Consider the following 23,208-nt stretch of genomic DNA (forward strand, 5'->3'; position numbering starts at 1 on the left):
GCAACTGTAAAGGACTGATTTTATTGATGCAAATCTTGATTTGACGGAATATATGTTATGGCTGGATAGAGTGTGGAAGTTTGCTTGTTCTCTTCCACACCATACTGTACATATTCAGTACATGATAATTAAATATCAGTGTACTGATTACCTGGAGATAAAAAAAATGGACCGTAAAATCCAATTCAGAGCTGAAGATACTCTCAAATCTAATATAGTAAATGAGAACATGCCAGCCATGGTGAGAATCACTTTTACTTTGGTTTGAATTAGATAGGTCTCAGAGAGTACTGTTATTCTGAGCCAGTCCCACAGCAATAAAGTGATTCATCGGCTAGATTGCATTTTAACAGGATGTTGATTGAGAGCATAAGCCATATTGATTTTCCTGATGGAAACAGGAAATAGCCGAGTTAGAAATAAAATTATTTGTTGTTCCCGGTGTGAGGAGGCCCAGAGGACTGGCAGGCAATTGCACACTGATGAGTGGCACTGCCCCCAAAACACATCCCATCCATCCTGTCCCCTATGGAGACCTGGGAGAGACGTCATCTGTGGTTGTTATGCCGCGAAATGACGCCTGCACTGACTCCCCACCCCCTGTTACTGCAACTTAGCCCCAGTGATCCATCAGGGAAGAAGGACTACTACCTCTGCTGCAGCATCTTCTACATGAAGATGGACCCCCAATCAGTTCATGTATCAATAAGCAGTGTGATGGGATTTCAGTCCATGTATTTGTTTTCCTTGATCATTGGGGCAGCCTAATGATGGGATTTGACAGGTCACAGGAACACTTTATAGGATGATAAAGGATTACCTCTTATGAATAATTATTTTCAAATTGCAATATTGAGAAAATGTTGGAACGGTTTCCTGCTCATCTATGTTTGCTTGGCTATGTTTTGTCTCCAAGGTTGTCTTGTCGGTAGGAGGAAAGATGTCCCCATCCCCCTGCAAACACGTACAAACCAAGCCCTCCTTTCCTCTCCTCCTCCATCCCCTCCCTTCCCTCTAACACACACTCACACTCTGGAGAAACACGTCACTGAGCTTGGGGACTCAGCGGCTCATTAAGGAGAAGGATGTGATATTCTCAATCGAGACTGTGAGACTCCCAGCACGCCTATTTATAGATGCAATATCTCTATGGCAGTCACCGTAGCGTTGGCTAATCGCAGCCGTGGCCCCAGACGCCAATTAAGAATGAAACAAATGCTTTTTAGGTGGGGTCTGCCCCTCCCTTCTGCTAAGGTCCTTCCATCCGCCACACTGCCTGGTGGGGGAGCGGATCTGCTTGGAGCGTATTCCTGCATCAGGTCGGGACACAAGGAGGGCGGCATGCAGAGTGCAGTCAAAGCCCTGCCATGGCTATTTTTAAATGCACCTCTCTGGAGAGCAAGAGCTAGGTTTCTTATATTGTGGTTGTTTTCATATGTTTGACTCTGGGTCTGGGATGTCCGTGGATATGTTGAATTGCTGTGACTCATAGGGCATAAAGGTAAGAGATGCTATTGTGAGCTAGGGGGGAGGATGAGGATGAGGGTGTGTGTGTATATTGATACATTTTGGCTCTGTTGGGCACTTGTGGGATTCTTTCCCTTGCAATGTCTGTTCACCAAATTTATGTGAGCAGCTGTACATAGAAAGCATCTGTTAGAAGATGTATGTGAGTGTGTCAGGATGCAAGCACATTACATCTCTTCACTTCTCTAACCAGTACTTTACTGACTCTCTCTCAGTCTCTGCTAACGCTACTGCTCACTCTCAGCATTCCTTTATTTAAACATCTCTATGTCCCTTAATAAATCCTGCTCCCAATTTGACCCTATCAAGTTTAGCATATTAATGGTAATATTACATCAAATATTGGTTGCCTTTTGCAAAATCACACAAAATAAACAGTCACTTATCTGAACCTAGTCAGAAACACTCATGTATTCAACCAATCAATCGATTATTAAGTCTCTATTAACCCTGTGGGAAATGTAGTGTGAAGTCAGGATAACACATGAAACGTGTTAGGCTACAATACATGGTATTAGATTGGAAACATTATATATTTTGCCTGTTCTATAGCTACACTGAAAAAAAGTATTCAGGCCCTTAGCGTTTATGATATTGTACATGCCAACATTGAATAACAACATCAAATATAAGAAAGATAATGATGATGATAACGATGATGATTATGATGAAGACATACTGTAGTTTCATTATCAGTTTAACATAATTGTTTAAAAACGTGTTGTTGTTTGTTGTTGTTGAAGAAGAGACAATAATGATATATTGGGTTGCACTTCATAGTAGGATGTCCCATTAGGAGATAATTAGCAATCTAATGCTTTGACATTTAAAGCATGATGCCTAGCCACATCCACTCCCAGTCTGAAAAAACTCGGCCTCAGTTGAAAACGCTGGTGTCAGCAGCCCTTAATGTTGCTTCTGGGGTCTTTGTGGGAAATATTGTATGGGAAATATTGTAACGTTGTATGAGGAAACAGAAAAAATGGAATTCACAAGAATGTATGGTAATTACTTATACTGTTATTTGCAAGTTGGCCAAGTAATAGTCGGCACTCATGGTGGTGTCAGACTGTTGGCTTTCTTTGCAGCTGGAGGAGAAATGTGATACTCTGGTAGTAATGGGGGGAGATGGTAGGCGTGCATCATCTAATGGTGCTTAGTAATAACTGAAAGGAACACAATTAGATTGTGATCCAACCTTGAGATATTATGGAATACTGTGATAATGAGTGTATTATGAACAGTATATTGTATAAGCAGACAACTCTGATAACTCAATGGAAGAAAACTGTTGATATATTATATAATACATAATATAGCTACATAAGATTATATACATATGAATTGCACTTAATTTCATCCTCTCTCCCCTCTCATCCTTCTCCCTGCTCTCTCTTTCTCTCTCTCTAGTTCCACCAGGTTAGAAGAGTGATGACCATCCTGTTCCTTACTATGGTTATTTCGTACTTCAGTTGCATGAGAGCTGCTCCCATGAGAGACGCCCCAGGTATAAGGGGCCACCGAACGGAAGGCTACTTGGGTGCTGCAGTGACTGCCGGCAAGGGCCACGGGACTCCACAGAGCGGGGGTGGGCCGGGCCAGCATGGGGGACTGCCCTCACTCACAGACACGTTTGAGCAGGTGATTGAGGAGCTCTTGGAGGTGGAAGGAGAAGCATCTCAGCTGGGGCCTGGAGCTGACAAGGGCCTGGGAGGAGGGGGTCCTTCCTCTGTGGTCACCACGGAGACCAAGGATGTCGACCTGTATGCATCGCGGGTGATGATCAGCAACCAAGTGCCTTTAGAGCCACCGCTGCTTTTTCTCCTGGAGGAATACAAAAACTACCTGGACGCCGCTAACATGTCCATGAGGGTACGGCGGCATTCTGACCCGTCGCGGCGTGGCGAGCTGAGTGTGTGTGATAGTATTAGCCAGTGGGTGACAGCTGTGGACAAAAAGACAGCAATAGACATGTCTGGGCAGACCGTTACCGTCCTGGAAAAGGTCCCTGTCCCCAATGGCCAACTGAAGCAATACTTTTATGAGACCAAATGTAACCCTATGGGGTACACAAAGGAGGGCTGCCGTGGAATAGACAAGAGGCATTATAACTCCCAATGCAGGACAACCCAGTCCTACGTGCGGCGCTCACCATGGATAGCAAAAAGAAGATTGGCTGGCGGTTTATAAGGATAGACACATCATGTGTATGCACATTGACCATTAAAAGAGGAAGATAGTGTATATAATGTATAGATTTTATTGAGAGTTTAAAAAAGAGAGTAAAGAGAAAATATCTATTTGTATATATACATAACAGGGTAAATTATTCCGTCAAATGAAAATTTTATGGACTGCATGTAAAAAAAGATGACGTTTATACAGTAAAAGTGATACTACAGTCTATTTATTGAACATATTCATGACCTTGTAAACAATTAAAAAAAGATCTGATCAGTCATTTGCGCCCAGTTTAAATTACTATATCACATTCCTCAAGACATTGTGGTTTGTTTACGTTGCCAAGAATGTGAGAAAGAAGGAAAAGAGCGATGAGGATGAGGGAGAGGGTGAGGACGAGTTCCATTAAAAAAAAGTTGCATGCTGCTTCAATTGTGAATTGAGAATTTGTCCACCTAAGAAAAAAGGATATGATACCGACCAAAACATTCCGTTTACATACTCAACAGTAAGGGTTTTCCTCCTCAGTACTTTATCTGTTTACTGTTCTAAACTTCTCAAGGTAATGTTGGAATTACATACTATGTCAAGGTGCTGTTGTCAAAGCTTTGCTGTTTATTTTTTTATCCCCACCAGAGGACAAAATATAAGAATATATATATATATATATATATATATATAAAATTTATTCATTGACATATGTTTCTGGATTAATATAATTCATTTTGTATGTTGTGAAGTTGTTTGCAATATTAAATTGAAATATTTAAAGAAATAAAAATGACTATAGGCAACTGAAAAACAAAACCAATGTCAATAAAGTTTGAACCCTACATTTCTAGTTAAACTGCATAAAGATTAGATGAAAACATGGACGGATGGACGGCCAGACAGATACATAAATACCTACCTTCCTACATGCATACCTACCATCCTACCTACCGACGTACCTGGCTGCCTGTCTGCCTGCATGCATGCAGACCAGATGAGGCTGGTGGGAAGAGCTATAGGAGGACATGCACATTGTAATGGCTGGAATGGAATAAATGGAATGGTATCAAAACATATGGAAACCGCATGTTTGACTCTGTTCCATTTATACCATTACAGCCATTACAATGAGCCCGTCCTCCTAAAGCAGACAGACAGGCAGACAGACAGACAGGCAGACAGGCAGACAGGCAGACAGGCAGACAGGCAGACAGGCAGACAGACAGACAGACAGACAGACAGACAGACAGACAGACAGACAGACAGACTTTATTTTCATCAGCATTGGCTTGGTTATAAAAGCCTCAATATATACTCAATCAACAACACAAAGAATCAGAACATATAGAAGGCCCATAAGTCTACATCGTATAGCCTAGGCTACAAGCTGATCCTTGATGACCTCTGAGAGCTTGATGAGGAGTACATTCAAAGTTTTTAACCCTGAAGACAGGATCCTTGACTGGTGAATTCCTTGGATGGGCCATCTCAACCCTATCCAATCGACACAGGTAGGTGTCCCATGCATAGAAATGGATGCTCAACATTCTCCCACAAAGGATACCAAAATATGCCTAATTGTGATAATGAAATATAACAATAGAAGTGCATTCAAGGTATATTCCGTAAAATTTTCACACACAAATAGCACTTAAATTCTTGTATATATCTATAGTACTCAGGAAATTTTATTTTGTGAGAGAGAAATCACTTTTCTAAACATCATTTGAGGTATCCTACCAACGTATAGGCCTACATAATGTGTTTACAAGTTTCCTATCACAACAAAAACATAAACATTGGGTCAGCAGACTATGTCCTCAGTTTTGCCGTTATGATAAGGTAACACAGTTTAATGCATAGTAATGAGTAATAGGCCTATGTAGTATTTCAGCTCTCAGAAAGCAAATTCCCTATTGCTGTGAGAAGTGGAAATTAATCAATAGAAATGCATACATAATGCAAGAACTGACAGAGATCAAAATTATGGTTTTAAATATATTGAAGCAACATTGTAGGTTTACAAAGACATTTACAAACAATTCAATTTGGGTTATGAATAATGATCAGATAAAACATTTTAATAACTATACATTAATATATATAATTTAAATAACACTTGAAAAGCTGTAAATGTTGCAGGTTATACATTTAGGACACCACATTTTCTAATATATCAAACAAAACTTTAGTGATATATGACTTCTCAGTTTTTCCCCCATCTTGGATTTGGCACATCGACCGTATATTGCGCGATTGCGTGTCCTTGACGCAACAACATTCCTCGTCAATACAGCTCAAATCTGTTTATCGTCGAGTGGATATTTTGCTCGCTTGATAATTTCTCCTGAACAGTGCCGGATTTAGGCTATTATGGCGTCTTTGGGGGAACCTGTTCGACTGGAAAGAGGTAAAACGTCAAACTACACAGATTGCTTGATCAATAATAATAGTTAAAATGATGAAAATACACACGCGAGTTTAACAGATGGCTAGCTAGTTAACGGTAGCTAATCTGGAATGTAATTTAGTTAGTTAGCTAACTAACGTTAGGGCAAGTCAATTAATTTTGAAATAACTGGCCCATGTACAATCACCTCTCAAAAGTCGAAAGAAAAATATATTATTCCAATATAATCCGCTTTAGTTTTCAGATAGACAGATGGGCTGAGTTGCTAATGTTGTAGCCAGCTAAGGTTAGCTAATTTAGCTAACAAGATAGCCATCCTCAAATCTGGTAACGTTACTAGGTTGTTTGCAGTGGTGTGTGGTACTTAAGTACAAATACTCTAAAGTACTACTTTAAACAATTTTAAGTAGTTTTTGGGGCTATCTGTACTTTACTAATTATAATTTTGCCATTTGTTTTACTTCACTACATTCCTAAAGAAAATTATGTACTTTTTACCCTATACATTTTCCCTGACACCCAAAAGTACTGGTTGCATTTTGACAGGAAAAGGTCAAATTTACACGCTTATCAAGAGAACATAGCCTGGTCATCCCTACTGCCTCTAATCTGGCGCACTCACTAAACACATGCTTTGTTTGTTTGTAAGTTAATATGTTGTGTGCCCCTGGCTATCCATAAATACAAAAATTGTGTCATCTGGTTTGCATAATGTAAGGTATTTGAAATGATTAATACTTTTACTTTTGATACGTATATTTTAGAAATTCCATTTACTTTTTATACTTAAGTAGAGTTAAAACTAAATACTTTTAGACTTACTCAAGTACTATTTTACTGGGTTTACTTGTCGTTTTCTATTAAGGTATCTTTACTTTTACTCAAGTATGACAAATGGGTACTTTTTCCACCACTGGTAGTTTGTAGCTTCCTAGTAATGTTAGCAGTTGCATCCAAACAAAAGTTCAGCATCTAGTATGTAGCTCAGTAGCTTGCTAGGTTCATTTGAAAATGTTGCACCCGAAAGCCCGGACTGTTACTATGTTGAATTCTACCATGTGTTTACAAGCAGTGTGATGAAAGATTTAGTAATGATCAGCTATGCCTGTATTGTAATACCCTGTGCATGGACAGATTTACTTAATCAATCTACAAAATCAAAACCAACAGACTCTATTACTCTTGTGCTGTAATGTTAGATCCTCTGCCTCAAACAATTATTTCCCAAACCAAAGTCTTTAAATCAATGTAAATTATTGGTAAGATCTCTGATGGTGGGTGGTCTCCATTATTTCTCCCCACAGACATTTCTCGAGCCATTGAATTGCTTGACAAGCTCCAGAGGACGGGGGAAGTGCCACCCCAGAAACTGCAGGCACTACAAAGGGTCTTGCAGAGCGAGTTCTGTAATGCTGTGCGAGAGGTGAGCTGAGACTGTGCCATTAAATGCCCATCACACCCTTCAAAATTCAACTCAATTTATGTGGCCAAATCTGGACCTCAAGGCCAGAAGTACTGCTGATTTTCATTCTCCCCCTCCAATCAGGGTGATTGATTCAGACCTGGGGCACCAGGTGAGTGGAAAAAAAATAACCAGCAGTACTCTGGACCTCCAGGCTCTGATTTGTGAACTTGTGTGAGATGGGGCTGACACAGACAGGACTATAAAACATGAAATGTTTGATTTCTGCCTATGGACTAGATATTTGACTTCTGAAGTAAGATTTGTCATTCCTTCAGTGTATCATAAAGCGTTTTTTTTTTATGTAGTGTTGTGATTACAAAATTAGCTATCCAGTTTGAGGATTAATTACTAGCTTGGAACCCTGGACAGCAAGAACTACCATTTGTAACATGCCAGACTTTTTGAAGGAAGGCATTTAGCTTAGCAGTTTGCATTTGACTAACCTTCTTTCTGCCTTTTTTTAAACAACTCCTTAGGTGTATGAACATGTGTATGAGACAGTTGACATTAATAGTAGCCCTGAAGTCAGGGCCAATGCCACAGCCAAGGTATGTCACAACAACAACAACCAATATTAAACAACAACTCTGTATGCAACTCTGGGTTAACAACTTTCTCCTCTCTTGCCTTGTAGGCCACTGTTGCAGCGTTTGCGGCCAGTGAGGGGCACTCACACCCTCGCGTGGTGGAGCTGCCTAAGACTGAGGAAGGACTTGGCTTCAATATAATGGGAGGGAAGGAACAGAACTCTCCTATTTACATCTCACGCATCATTCCTGGGGGAATCGCCGACCGCCACGGGGGCCTCAAGAGAGGCGACCAGCTTCTTTCTGTCAATGGGGTGGTACGTGTTGCTTATGCAGTCTCTGTCTGTGTCCGAATACCCGTACTTGCGTTCTAAATAGTAGGCATTTTGGGAAGGCAGATTATTTTTTTGTGTTTTTATTTTTTGTGGTATGTGAAATTTTGAAAATTGAGTATGCTTTAAAAATTCCGGGATGTCCTAGTCATTTTGGCTTTTTATCTAGTAGAATTTGCTGCACCCTTGAGGAAGAGAATTGTATTTCGAGGCCCACGTGTGTCTGACAACGGCTAATAAACAGTTGAGGAGACGAGCTGTACCGGAATGAATGAATGTAGGGAATCAAAGCATTTGCGCATTAGATGATGTAGGATGAGCCTAGTATACTGTTATTTTGCTTACTGCATTTGTTTTTACTAAACCCAACGTTCTAAGTAGTATGATTAGTACACAGTATGCAGTTTAAGTAAATAGCAGGCAAACCAGATTTCGGACACGGCCACTATCAATATACGTTTATCATATTCAGTCACCTAATTTTGTTTGTTATTTAAATTAATCCTCCTTTTATCTCTTTGTTTCCAGAGTGTGGAGGGGGAGCACCATGAGAAAGCTGTGGAGCTTCTCAAAGCTGCCCAGGGCACTGTGAAGCTGGTGGTCAGGTACACTCCTAAAGTCCTTGAGGAAATGGAGTCCCGCTTTGAGAAGATGAGGTCTGCAAAGCGCCGGCAACAGAACAGCTATCCCCAATAGTGTTTTTTCATCACTGGCACGCAATTCCCTTATCTTTCACCCTCTTCCAGCCATCTGATCCAGTCACAATTTTAACCTTCATCTAAAACTTAGCTCACTACGTTTAGTTTGTATCCACATATATTATATTTCTACCTTTTCTACAACCTACCCCTTCTACTTCTGACACTATCCTCCACACCACGACTCAAGGCAAACACTAGAGTTATCATATTTCTACAAGTAGTTGGTCATTCACGCTTTACATATGCATTACATTTTGGACTGACATATTGGATGCCGTTTGAGGACCTGTGAGACCCACCACAGAGGTTCATTGATTGGAAGAGATGGTATTTTTTTATTTTAGTACAGCCTTTATAAAGTGCCTCAGGGCAATACAAATGTATTTGAACTTGTACTGTCATTCAAATTACAAAACTAAGCTCAGATGATTCAACATTTCAATGTCAGGTTTACCAAGCATTTGCAGGAATGCAAACGTCACACCTGCTATTTTTGAGAGCGAAAAGAAACTGGTACTAATAGAATATGTTTTAGGATATAAGGGTTATAGAATAATTATTATTGAAGGAATTGGGTATTGTGTGTAAATTGATATAAACATTTTGTGTTTACCAGAATATGAAGGCTAAATGGAGACCGTTATGTTTTACCATTGTCTCTGTTTAGTTTTTTTCCTCCTGAAAATAACCGGTATGATCATTTTGGTAGATCTGTGTTTAGTATTCTAATCTAAATTCTAAATTATTAAGGAATTAAATAATACATTCTCTGAATTTATTTATTTTTAACCTCGTGCTGATGTTTTCACTGTCTTACAAACTTTAAAAAAAGATTTTGCTGACTCATAAATTATTCAACAACTTCTAGCTTTTGCATCCCATGAATGATTTAGAGCCTTCAAATGCGTAGGTTTTCAGTGGGCTGGGAGAAGGCTTTCTAAGATGCTGTGCTCTCTTTTAAAATTCAGATAACCTTTTCCCCTTATGACAGTAAGGGGGACAGTATATAATTTTGAGACCTGAGGCAAACCTGACATTTTAAATATTTCAAAAGAGCAATAAGTCAGAACCTTTTGAAACCAGAGGGGTATTTCACAAACAGGGTCAGTGGATTTTGAGATTCCCGAAGAAAGCTGCTTGCCCATAGTAATTTTAGTTTTTCATTTCTTTGAGTTACTTTGCTCTATTCACACTTCAACGGTGTGGCCAACTCATTCAAGGTGGGTGTACAGTAGGTTGGCCAACTTGTCACAGCGATGACAAACATGCCATTGTTCAACATCAACTGATGTTTCAAAAAAGCATAAATGAGAAAAAGACAGTATTGCACTACCACCAGCATGGTTGTTTGAAATAGGGTGCTACCTGCTATCTTTCAACGTGAGTAAACTCATTATTGAATGGCATTCTTTAGAAAATGCATGAAATCTACTGGTATGTGAAACCCACCTTCATTAATACAGTTCATAATAAAGACCAATAATGTTGTGGTTGAGTTAACAAAGCCATATTTTTGGTTGTTGACTTACAGGTTCGAATAATTACTTGTTGAGCTATAAAATTAGGTACATGTCCCATTTGGGTGAACTATCCCTTGAAGATGTGAACATAATTTGGCATCACTGATTTCAATTCCAGATATTATGTTAATTTTCACCTGAATAGCATAGTTTGTAATTTATCTTATGATGGTCACTTGTGAATGTACTGTGTAATTCCAGTTATATTGATCAAATTAGATTTTTTTTTTTTTTTGCTGAATTGAATAAAATGTATTCTTCTAAATCATGAAACATTTTGTAATTCCTTCACTCTAAAGTTTTCTTCACTTCATAAAGAAATGATTCTATGTTCTATTCATTCTTTTAAAAAGATGTGTAAAGTAAGCAAAGGCTTAACAGATTTGGCACCCCATAGCAAGTTGGTTACATGTCAGCTTGCCCCTTAGTATGATTACTGAAATGTCCTTGTGACTGACATGAATGGTTTCAACAGAATGTTCAGGACAGTTACCTTGCCAATTCCTAGAGCTTTGTGAAACACCCCTCAGGTTTCTACCCTCTTATATATTGGAAGGGTCAATAGAATATTTTTCTACGTGTTTTCTTTTGATATTTTTATTTTTTACAAGGGATTTTCATGAGAGAAAAAAAATCCTGAAATGATTTGTATTCCTTTTCTGACTGTTATATTCTTGTTTTGAGTACCAAGACCTTGCAACATTTATGAGAACTATTTGATATCATATTTAATGTTTGCTTGTTTTGGACTGTTAGGTCTACTTACAAAATGTGCTGCTCTCAGTTTATTCTGTCCATTTTGTATTGTATATTGTGTTACAAAAACTGCACAAAATAAATTATACCATGAAAGATGTTTTAATTTGCTTATTTTTATTCTAAACTTAAATAATATTACCATACATTTTATTGTGTAATTCCTTAACACATGTAGTTTTAACATCCTTTTTGTTTAGGAGCCCCACATTTTTTGTTTGATAACTTTTGAAGATGCCATATTATATCATATTGCCAGAGGCAAGAATGGTACTATAGTACTATAAGGGTTATTGCACCATTTCATAGAGTATGGTACTAATGTAGTCCAAATTAGGTGTCTGTTCTAAGGTCACAGCACAGTCCCAGCTCCGTCTGTGCAGTTATTGACCACTGAGAGTCAATGGCACTTTGCTGGACTGAACAGTGGCCCAATCACTTACATGGGGCGTATCATCATCACCATGCTGTGATTCCAGTTTCCCTAAATAATTGTTTTTTCTGACATTTTTCATTGTGTTGACGCCGCCCGGCCTCCGGACCATCTCCTCACTTCGTCCTGCAAATCCAGTCCACCCTGTTGTGAAATTTCTCCTCCAATAAAAATTCATTCGATTTCCCCGCCCATCACGCGTTTTTCCGTTTCCCCCCTGCCTTGGAACTTCCTTTCCGCCTGTGCAAATCTCGTCGTGAACACGCATCTGCCTTCTCTGTGTCAAGTGAGTGTCTTCTAAAGGAAATTTAGTATATATACACCCTGTGAAAATTAGTCCAACACGGCACCATAAACGTAGACATTCCCTTCAAATATTTGTCTTACCCCTAACCTAAAACTGGACAGCAAATAATGTATTGGAGAGGAGCATGCTAACCAGTTAGCTTGCTACTTAACAGCCATGACATTTCACCATGTGTACTCGCTCTCACGGTTGCCTCAAAGAAACAAGGCCCAAAACTGTAGCTAGTTGATGGGTAACATTATTTGCGAGGGAGTTTTTCAATGCCACATATTCTGATTGAAGAATTGAAGAAATAACAGTTATCAGTGACAACCTCACCAACTGGAACTTTGTGGACATTGCGCTAGCAAGCTCGGCTAGCTAGCTAATTTGCTGACCTCCGTTATCTAGCTAACGTTACCTCGTTAGCTAATCAATCAGATGTTCTGAGTAAGGTAGTGAGTCCTAGTGTTTGGTAAAGATGCCCAACATATTTTTTTCTCTCACTTAGATTATGGAGGTGTCTAAATATCACTCTTGAAACAAATGTATAATAGATGTTTGTAGGCCTAGCTAATTGATGCTCTGTGGGTATGACATGGAGAAGTTAAAATTGTTTCTACGTTATAGGGTTATACTGCGAAGTTCACTTCGGGACGCATGTGTACTATTGTTTAAAGTAACATAACTGTATTGGGGTTTTTTTTTTTTTACCTTGATTTAACCAGGCAAGTCAGTTAAGAACAAATTCTTATTTTCAATGACGGCCTGGGAACAGTGGGTTAACTGCCTGTTCAGGGGCAGAACGACAGATTTGTACCTTGTCAGCTCGGGGGTTTGAACTCGCAACCTTCCGGTTACTAGCCCAATGCTCTAACCACTAGGCTACCCTGCCGCCCCAGGTATTTTTTTAAATGCCCTGTTTGTCATGATAACTGCATCATGATCTGTATTGCAGAATGCGTTACGTTGCTGCATACCTGCTCTCTGCCCTTGGTGGTAATGCCAGCCCACAGGCTGCTGACATAAAGAAGATCCTGGAAAGTGTTGGCATTGAGGCTGACAACACACGCATGGAGAAAGTATGTTTAATATCACATGTTTTTACCTTATCTCAGTGTTGAGTAAAATAAACACACGGTTTGTGTGTTCTGAAAGTTGCGCTCAATCAGAAAACATGCTTGCAATCTCTGGGCCACTAATTTCTGACCCCTTTTTCTCTTCCCCTTCAGGTTGTCACTGAACTTGGTGGCAAAAATGTGGAAGAGGTGATTGCCCAAGGTGAGTTGCAGAACTGTCAATGCATAATGAAAAGTCACTGAAGAGAACACATCTACTTAAAATTAGAACCTGAAATAGTCCGTTTGGACTAAGAACAATAAAGTTGTAATTAAATCGGTTAACTAATTTCACAGGCTATGGTAAACTGGCCAGTATGCCAGCAGGTGGTGCTGTGGCAGTGGCCAGCTCAGGTGGAGCTGCTGCTGCTGGGGCAGCTGCCCCCACTGCAGGTGAGCATACATCAGAGCCCACATGAGTGTTCGAGATCCTTGTCAAGTTGACCTTTTGGAGGTCCATCATTTTTCATGCCGAACTGGGCGCAATGGGGTGTTAAATTTATAGATATTGATGTGCGGGTCAGCTCAATATCGATGGGGACTTGGTCAGGCAAGCTAAAGCTTATTTGCCTTTACTAAATACTTGGGAAATTTAGACCAGAACAGTCTCAATGCAAACAGCATTAAGAGTTTAATTCATTCATTCATATGGTTAATTGATTACTTATCTCTTTACAGCTGAGGAGAAGAAGGAAGAGAAGGAGGAGTCTGAAGAGGGATCTGATGACGACATGGGATTCGGCCTGTTCGACTAAACTTGTTCAAAATCTGAAATAAACTTTGTAAAAAAGGAAAAGGCTAAATATTCTGTATTTTCTTTTGGTATTTTGCTTAAAACCTTTTTTTGTTTCAATCTGGACACTGAAGCAGTTGGGTGCTGCATTGCCCTTGATGATGACTATTACATTACACAAGTCATTGGACGAGGGTGCCTTCTGTACTGGGGGATTTTGGTAAGAGCCATGGATGCTCAGTTTGATCATTAACACGCATTACTTGCGGTAGTGTTTTGGAAGCAAAAGGAACTTTCAAATGACATGTAATAAAAAGGGATGAAACGAGAGACCCAATGTTGCGCTCAAGCAGTAATCCAAGAGAAGAGGGTCTGCGTCAGTCTGAAAAGAAATGTTATGCTAGAAGTATAATAACTACATGGATGATTGCATGTTTTATGTGATCTAAATAGCTATTACTGTGTACAGTAGTGTTCCCACACAAACATACAGTTACAGTGTGTGTTTATGGAAAACAGATTGAAGTTGGTCTACTTACTACCTGTGCTAATTGGCCATCTGAGTCTCCTAATGTGTGTAAATGGGTGCTACAAACAGGTTGTCAATGGAAAAATACTATTTGCTGCAACTTAACTGTACAGCAAGTGTATTTGGGAAATTATTTTAGGATATGAACATAGGGGTTTATGTTCAGAATTGTAACATAATTGAGAATCGTTTTAGGTGAAGTATTTGGCTGTTTAGGCTTTCAGAGCCTTGAAACAACATGTAAGATCCTTGGACTATAAGGAGCAATGTTAGCCACCTTTAGTCAATGTTTGGACTTGGTGCTACAGTGCAGCCATGTAGGGGTGTAAGTAGTAATTTGCTTGCTACTGTACATTTCCTTGAATCTAATTCTATTTGGGGAATTATAGTCAAGGTGTGTGACGGTGGTATTGATTGTCGACTAATTTGACTGCTACGACAATGTTTTCGGTAGTAGGAAAAAGATTAAATTCATGGATAAAACAGCAGATACCGCCATTTACCCTTCTGCTACTGGCCCTGTCCAGAAACAACCCCAGTCTCCCTAGACACGTCTGAATGTTTTGAATGGGTACTATAAGAAATGTTGAGCTCATGAGTCTGCAGTTCCTCTTCCCAAGGTCCTCATAAAATGACAGGCTAATACATAACATTAATAGACCAGGACAGAACGATGTACACACATTTCAAATCCCATTATTTGTCACGTCCCGAATACATGTGTAGACCTTCCAGTGAAATTCTTACTTACAAGCCCTTAACGATGCAGTTAAAGGAAAAAAAATAACAAATTGAAGAGCAGCAGTAAATAACAATAGCCGGGCTATAGACTGGGTACTGGTGTCGAGGTAATAAGTACAGTCGTGGCCAAAAGTTGAGAATGACACTTAATTTTCACAGTCTGCTGCCTCAGTTTATATGATGGCAATTTGCATAAACTCCTAAATGTTTTGAAGAGTGATCAGAAGAATTGCAAAGTCCCTCTTTGCCATGCAAATTAACTGAATCCCCCAAAAACACACCACAAAAGGACCAGCTGACATGTCAGTGATTCTCTCGTTAACACAGGTGTGAGTGTTGATGAGGACAAGGCTGGAGATCACCCTGTCATGCGGATTGAGTTCAAATAACAGACTGAAAGCTTCAAAAGGAGGATGGTGCTTGGAATCATTGTTATTCCTCTGTCAAACATGGTTACCTGCAAGGAAAAACGTGCCGTCATTGCTTTGCACAAAAAGGGCTTCACAGGCAAGGATATTGCTGCCAGTAAGATTGCACCTAAATCAACCATTTATCAGATCATCAAGAACTTCAAGGAGAGCGGTTCAATTGTTGTGAAGAAGGCTTCAGGGCGCCCAAGAAAGTACAGCAAGCACCAGGACCGTCTCCTGAAGTTATTTCAGCTGCGGGATCGGGGCACCACCAGTACAGAGCTTGCTCAGGAATGGCAGCAGGCAGGTCTGAGTGCTTCTGCATGCACAGTGAAGCAAAGACTTTGGAGGATGGCCTGGTGTCAAGAAGGGCAGTAAAGAAGCCACTTCTCTCTAGGAAAAACATCAGGGACAGACTGATATTCTGCAAAAGGTACAGCGATTGGACTGCTGAGGACTGGGATAAAGTCATTTTCTCTGATGAATCCCCTTTCCGATTGTTTGGGGCATCCAGAAAAAAGCTTGTCCGGAGAAGACGAGGTGAGCGCTATCATCAGTCCTGTGTCATGCCAACAGTAAAGCATCCTAATACCATTCATGTGTGGGGTTGCTTCTCAGCCAAGGGAGTGGGCTCACTCACAATTTTGTCTAAGAACACAGCCATGAATAAAGAATGGTACCAACACATCCTCCGAGAGCAACTTCTCCCAACCATCCAGGAACAGTTTGGTGACGAACAATGCCTTTTCCAGCATAATGGAGCACCTTGCCATAAGGCAAAAGTGATAACTAAGTGGCTCAGGGAACAAAACATCAATATTTTGGGTCCATGGCGGCCAGGAAACTCCCCAGACTAAAATCCCATTGATAACTTGTGGTCAATCCTCAAGAGGCGGGTGGACAAACAAAAACCCACAAATTCTGACAAACTCCAGGCATTGATTACGCAAGAATGGGCTGCCATCGGTCAGGATGTGGCCCAGAAGTTAATTGACAGCATGCCAGGGCAGATAGCAGATATATTTTGTCAGATGTTACTATGGAATACTGAAGTATAATTTGACACTTATGTCAGTATAATTTGACAATTATGAAATGCTTGTAATTATACTTCAGTAGTCCATAGTAACATCTGACACAAATATCTAAAGACCGCGAAGCAGCAAACTTTGTGGAAATTAATATTTGTGTAATTCTCAACTTTTGGCCATGACTGTACATGTAGGTCGTGTTATTAAAGTGACTATGCATAGATACTAACAGAGAGTAGCAGCAGTGCAGAAGGGAGAGGGGGCAATGCAAATAGTCTGGGTAGCCATTTGATTAGGTGTTCAGGAGTCTTATGGCTTGAGGGTGGAAGCTGTTAAGAAGCCTCTTAGACCTAGACTTGGCACTCCAGTACCGCTTGCCATGCGTTAGCACAGAGAACAGTCTGACTAGGGTGGCTGGAGTCTGACAATTTTTAGGGCCTTCCTCTGACATCGCCTGGTATAAAGGTCCTGGATGGCAGGAAGCTTGGCCCTGGTGATGTACTGGGCCGTATGCACTATCCACTGTAGTACCTTGCAGTCAGAGGCCGAGCAATTGTCATACCAGGCACTGATGCAACCCGTCTGGATGCTCTCTGGTGCAGTTGCAAAACCTTTTGAGGATCTGAGGACCCATGCCAAATCTTTTCAGTCTCCTGAAGGAGAATAGGTTTTGTCGTGTCCTATTCACTACTGTCTTGGTGTGCTTGGACCATGTTAGTTTGTTGGTGATGTGGACCCCAAGGAACTTGAAGCTCTCAACCTGCTCCACTGCAGCCCCGTCGATGAGAATGGGGGCGTGCTCGGTCCTCTTTTTCCTGTAGTCGACAATCATCTCCTTTGTCTTGATCACGTTGAGGGAGAGGTTGTTGTCCTTGCACCACACGGTCAGGTCTATAGGCTGTCTCGTTGTTGGTGATCAAGCCTCCCGTTGTGTCATCAGCAAACTTAATGATGGTGTTGGAGTCGTGCCTGGCTGTGTGGTCATGAGTGAACAGGGAGTACAGGAGGGGACTGAGTTCGCACCCCTGAGGGGCCTCCGTGTTGAGGATCAGCGTGGCATATGTGTTGTTTGGGGTGGCCCGTCAGGAATTCCAGGATCCAGTTGCAGAGGGAGGTGTTTAGTCCCAGGGTCCTTAGCTTAGTGATGAGCTTTGAGGGCACTATGGTGTTGAATGCTGAGCTGTAGTCAATCAAATCAAATGTATTTCTATAGCCCTTCTTACATCAGCTGATATATCAAAGTTCTGTACAGAAACCCAGCCTAAAACTCCAAACAGCAAGCAATGCAGGTGTAGAAGCACGGTGGCTAGGAAAAACTCCCTTGAAAGGCTTAAACCTAGGAAGAAACCTAGAGAGGAACCAGGCTATGAGGGGTGGCCAGTCCTCTTCTGGCTGTGTCAGGTGGAGATTATAACAGAACATGGCCAAGATGTTCAAATGTACAAAAATTACCAGCATGGTCAAATAATAGTAATCACAGTGAACGGGTCAGGGTTCCATAGCCGCAGGCAGAACATTTGAAACTGGAGCAGCAGCATGGCCAGGTGGACTGGGGACAGCAATGAGTTTGGTCCTATGGGGCATGGTCCTAGGGCTCAGGTCCTCCGAGAGAGAGAGAGAAAGAAAGAAAATTAGAGAGAGCATACTTAAATTCACACAGGACACCGGATAAGACAGGAGAAATACTCCAGATATAACAGAATGACCCTAGCCCCCTGACACATAAGGGATATCTTCAACCACCTACTTACCATCCTGAGCCAAGGCCGAGTACAGCCCACAAAGTTCACCGCCACAGCACAGGGGGGGCGCCAACCCAGACAGGAAGACCACGTCAGTGACTCAACCCACTCAAGTGACGCAACCCCTCCTAAGGACAGCATGGAAGAGCACCAGTAAGCCAGTGACTCAGCCTCTCTAATAGGGTTAGAGGCAGAGAATCCCAATGGAGAGAGGGGAACTGGCCAGGCAGAGACAGCAAGGGCAGTTCATTGCTCCAGTGGCTTTCTGTTCACCTTCACACTCCTGGGCCAGACTACACTCAATCATATGACCTACTGAAGAGATGAGTCTTCAATAAAGACTTAAAGGTTGAGACCGAGTCTGTGTCTCTCACATGGGTAGGCAAACCATTCCATAAAAATTGAGCTCTATAGGAGAAAGCCCTGCCTCCAGCTGTTTGCTTAGAAATTCTAGTAACAATTAGGAGGCCTGCGTGAATGAATAGTATTCTCACATAGGTGTTCCTTTTGTCCATTTAATGTAAGTATACACGCTTTCATACATTTATGCCTTCATAACCATGTGATTCATAGACTACTGAATGCAAGCGAAGCACACAAAAATCTAAATACAAAAACGAGATGTGTTGCAAATAGGCTGCCGGCACTGCTAAATTCCCCCGATGTAAATAATTCTACCATGTTCCTATAGTTACCGCCCTTAATGGGTATCCTGGGTATAGACTTTTTACAGTTACCACCCTCAATGTGTTTCCTGAGGTAAGATGTAATCTCTTAAAGGTCCAATGCAGCCGTTATCTCAATATCAAATAATTTCTGGCTAACAATGAAATACCTTACTGTGATTGTTTTCAATTGAAATGGTCCAAAAGAAACATATCTTAAGAGCAATTCCTCAAGCAATAATTTTGCTAGGACTGTCTGGGAGATGTCTGAGTGGGGAGGGGGAAACAGAAGGCTTGCTGTTATTGGCAGAGAGGTTTGGAACGCAAACTTACTGGTCTATTAACTAATTTGTCAACAGGCAAGCCAAAACTCACCAAAACAGACAGAAATTTCATGTGTATTTCAAACAACTCTTACACTTAAAGAGCATTATTATAATTTTCTACAATTTCACAGAATTATTCCGACCTCACAGTGTGGAAATATATTAAACACAGAAAACCACGTTTTTGACTGCACTGGGCCTTTAAATTTGTAGGACTTTTGTTACAGCTACCACCCGCTATGGGTTTCATTAGGTCAAATACAACATTGGCACCTCCTCCACACTGACTAAAGGCGTCTGTATGCTTCCCAGACAAAACAGTTCGTGCATATATTATGACGACATTTTGGTTCGTTTTGGACTTTGGCAAGGGTTTTTTCGGTTGTTCAGGCACACAAAAATAATTATCCAGGCAAACCGAAGTCGGTAGCCGACTCGTCTGCGACTGGTCAATAGTAGGGATTCTACAATGAAGTGCCTGTTGTCATTCAAAGGGAGACGACTCCTTCTCGTGCAAATTTTGTTCCCTTGAGAAATACTGCACCAAACATTCTCATCGGAAACAAAATGGCAAAATTAATGTCTTATGTTATCTTAGATTAATTCGGACTATTTGAGGAAGTGTATACTGGCTACAGCGTCTCAAAATTGACAAATAGTACGCTTGCCGCTTTTTAAAAAGGGTTAGCTGAGGTATAGTGTAGTGTGTTACAGTCTAACACCCATGAAGGATTAGCTGAGGTATAGTGTAGTGTGTTACAGTCTAACACCCATGAAGAATTAGCTGAGGTATAGTGTAGTGTGTTACAGTCTACCACCCATGAAGGGTTAGCTGCGGTATAGTTTAGTGTGTTACAGTCTAACACCCATGAAGGGTTAGCTGAGATATAGTGTCATGTGTTATACAGTCTACCACCCATTAAGGGTTTGCTGAGGTATTGTGCTGGGCTTTGGACCTGCTCATAAAATGAACAAGGTCCCTGTGAATCAGTTGTTGTTACGCTTCTGCTCATATAAAATTAAACAGAAACAGATGGGAGTTTCACCTTAGGACCTTGGCTCTGCTGAAGCTTTCAACTCAGCCACCGTGATCAGACTTTTAACATTCCATACATCAATAATACTTTTCTCTACTGCGACAGACCCTGATATCCTAAAGGCACCTCACCAATGTTCTTTAAATATCTTGAGAGATTCTCACAACATCAGTCACCCACAGACGTCAATTACATTTCTATTCAACATTGGTTCAACATAATTTCATTGAAATGACATGGAAACAACGTTTATTCAACCAGTGTGTGCCCAGTGAGTAGTCAGAGTGCTGAACAGAGTATCATATCATATGCAGTTGTCAGCACTGATGTACTTTGTCAGCAGCTACTGGTTGTTGGGCAGGTGGTAAATTGGCTGTGCCAAATAATCATTGAAGGTGTTTGTGCTTGCACTAGCCCCTGTAAACACAATTTGCTGAGTCCGAACAATGCAATGTTTCTATCTAGGACACAGGAAGGAATGAAACATAAAATGTATTTGGGTGTAAAATCCATTTTATAACCTATGTTACAATGCCCCCATTTACTGTTAGCCCATGACATCAATATACCCTGAGTGTACAAAAAATATGTGTGTTGACACATGGTCATGAGTGTGTGCTTCAATACCACCGGTGACAGTTGGGAGTGCCACCACATGACATTGTGTCCTCATTGAAAAGAATGTGTGCGTTAGTGGTGCACGTCACCCGCAATTGCTAATAACCCGACTGTATGTGATAAAGTGAAAACCTGAGGCCCGCCACCGACCCCTTATGCTTGATCCAAGTATGTGGTCATAGGCGTTGTATGGAGGGTGTGACGCAATTGCGGAGGCCAAATCAAAATCCATACCGCATTGTCGTGCGCCTCTCAAATTTTGTAACAATGCGTAGGGTTCCGTATAGCTCCGCATTGACATGTTTGGTTGACCGTAGGCGGAGGTCCGGTATAAACACAAACTCACTTCCTTGACAACTTCCTTCACAATAGCTCTGCTCCGCTAAGCGCAAGAAGAATGAAAGTCCTGACGTCTGCGGCTGCTGCATGGCAGTAAATGCTGTACGGCCACTTCAGATGGCGAATTGACCATGCAGAACCTATAACCCGCAAATATACACGGAGTGTACAAAACAACACCTGCTTTTTCCATGACATAGACTGACCAAGTGATCCAGGTGAAAGCTATGATCCCTTATTGATGTCACCTTTAAATGTAAAGTCCCTGGTTCTGGTACCGGTTCCGACCGACATTTTAGCAAAATATCGATCTGTGGACACCATAGATCGAAATGGCTTACATTAAGTGATATCCTACACTGTCCATGGAAACCAGGGCTATTTATTGAGCCTGTATGACATAGGATGTGATATCTGAAACCACTTAAAACTCTGACAGTCCAGCAAACGCCTGGCTGAACCCTGTCTCAGCCACTGACAAAGCACATGTCTGCATCTTACAGGGCTTTACATGGTCCATCCAGTGTTTGCAGTGACCATACTGCATTTATACTTCTTGCCTTTGCTGAGCAGACCAGAGCTGTTGTCAAGGAAGTTGTTTTAAACAAAAAAACACTTTCTGTTTGTCATTAATGGACAAGATTTAACGAGTTCAGGAAGCCAAGCTAAATGAGACCAGACGTTTTGATCAAGAGAGACCTTTAGAAAATAGGCACATTTTCTCTCACACTAACAATACAAATCTGTATTTTACAGTTATAAAGAAGGTGCAATCTTATAATTAGGTGTTTTATTTGATTGTGTAACGTCTGCTTCCAACTCACACTCTCAAACACGGAGATCCCCTGAACGCAGCTCACTCAGATCCCAATCACCTGAATTCTGATCACCTGGTTCACACACCTGTATGTCATTATCACACACTATTTAGTTCAGTTCTTTGCACCCCATCACTGTGAGTTATTGTTTGTTTTGTGACACTCTTCTTGTCAGAGTTCTGGTGGTTCCGTAATGTATGCAAGTTTTTTTTTTTTTTTTTTTTTGCCTACCTCACTAACGATGCCTATTCCCTGCCTGTACTTTAGCCTATTGGATTTCCTGTTATCAACCTATTGCCTGATCTCCAGGACGACATTACTAGCCGTTGCCCTATTGGACCCCATGTGTATGACCTTCTGCCTGCCTCCTCCTGTGGTCCCTTACAATAAACACCTGCTGCGCCCCCCGCTTCAAACCAGCTGTCTCCCATCGTGTTCATTATACAAAGCATATAAGTTCAGCCTTATTATTATTTTTTAATAGGAAATACATTAAATATTTTTAATTTTTATCATATTTCCACTGTTTACTTGAGCGTATGTCCTCAAAAGTGACTACACCTCAGCAATTTACAATTATTTTTACCAGAAAGTTGAAATTTTAACCTTTCTTGGAGTATGTAGCATTACTAGTTATTGTTTATGGCCCTCTCATGATAAGCAATTACTTTTGGGGATTACGTAGATTACATTTTGTTACATTTAACTGGTTAAATCCGCTTGAATCAGTGTAGATGAAGGGAAGGAGACAGATTAAAGGATTGTAAAGTCTTGAGACAATTGAGACATGGATTGTTTGGACAAGATTTGTGCCATTCAGAGGGTGAATGGGCCAGACTAAAGATTTAAGTGCCTTTGAACAGGGTATGGTAGTAGGTGCCAGGCACGCCGGTTTGAGTGTGTCAAGAACTGCAACGTTGCTGGGTTTTTCCACACACAACAGTTTCTCGTGTGTATCAAGAATGATCCACC

At 40.9% G+C, this 23,208-nt stretch overlaps 3 protein-coding genes across 3 annotated transcripts; all 3 read left to right on the top strand.

Annotated features, from left to right (window-relative positions):
• Positions 1–1,413: 1,413 nt before the first annotated feature.
• Positions 1,414–4,399, top strand: LOC135503946 (brain-derived neurotrophic factor-like). Its single transcript, XM_064922182.1, has 2 exons — positions 1,414–1,501; positions 2,938–4,399. Exon 2 carries the CDS (start codon positions 2,959–2,961, stop codon positions 3,715–3,717), a length of 759 nt encoding a protein of 252 aa, XP_064778254.1. The 5' UTR covers positions 1,414–1,501; positions 2,938–2,958; the 3' UTR covers positions 3,718–4,399.
• Positions 4,400–5,967: 1,568 nt separating this feature from the next.
• On the top strand, positions 5,968–11,511 carry LOC135550276 (protein lin-7 homolog C). Its single transcript, XM_064980938.1, has 5 exons — positions 5,968–6,109; positions 7,414–7,532; positions 8,051–8,122; positions 8,209–8,418; positions 8,962–11,511. Exons 1-5 carry the CDS (start codon positions 6,073–6,075, stop codon positions 9,127–9,129), a joined length of 606 nt encoding a protein of 201 aa, XP_064837010.1. The 5' UTR covers positions 5,968–6,072; the 3' UTR covers positions 9,130–11,511.
• A 508-nt stretch (positions 11,512–12,019) lies between these two features.
• Positions 12,020–14,043, top strand: LOC135550286 (large ribosomal subunit protein P2-like). Its single transcript, XM_064980951.1, has 5 exons — positions 12,020–12,129; positions 13,088–13,211; positions 13,362–13,410; positions 13,545–13,640; positions 13,926–14,043. The coding sequence occupies exons 2-5, from the start codon at positions 13,089–13,091 to the stop codon at positions 14,000–14,002; spliced, it is 345 nt and encodes a 114-aa protein (XP_064837023.1). The 5' UTR covers positions 12,020–12,129; position 13,088; the 3' UTR covers positions 14,003–14,043.
• Positions 14,044–23,208: the final 9,165 nt, after the last annotated feature.

The sequence above is a fragment of the Oncorhynchus masou genome, chromosome 1 (genome assembly GCF_036934945.1).
Source record: "Oncorhynchus masou masou isolate Uvic2021 chromosome 1, UVic_Omas_1.1, whole genome shotgun sequence".
In the NCBI taxonomy this organism is placed as follows: domain Eukaryota; kingdom Metazoa; phylum Chordata; class Actinopteri; order Salmoniformes; family Salmonidae; genus Oncorhynchus; species Oncorhynchus masou.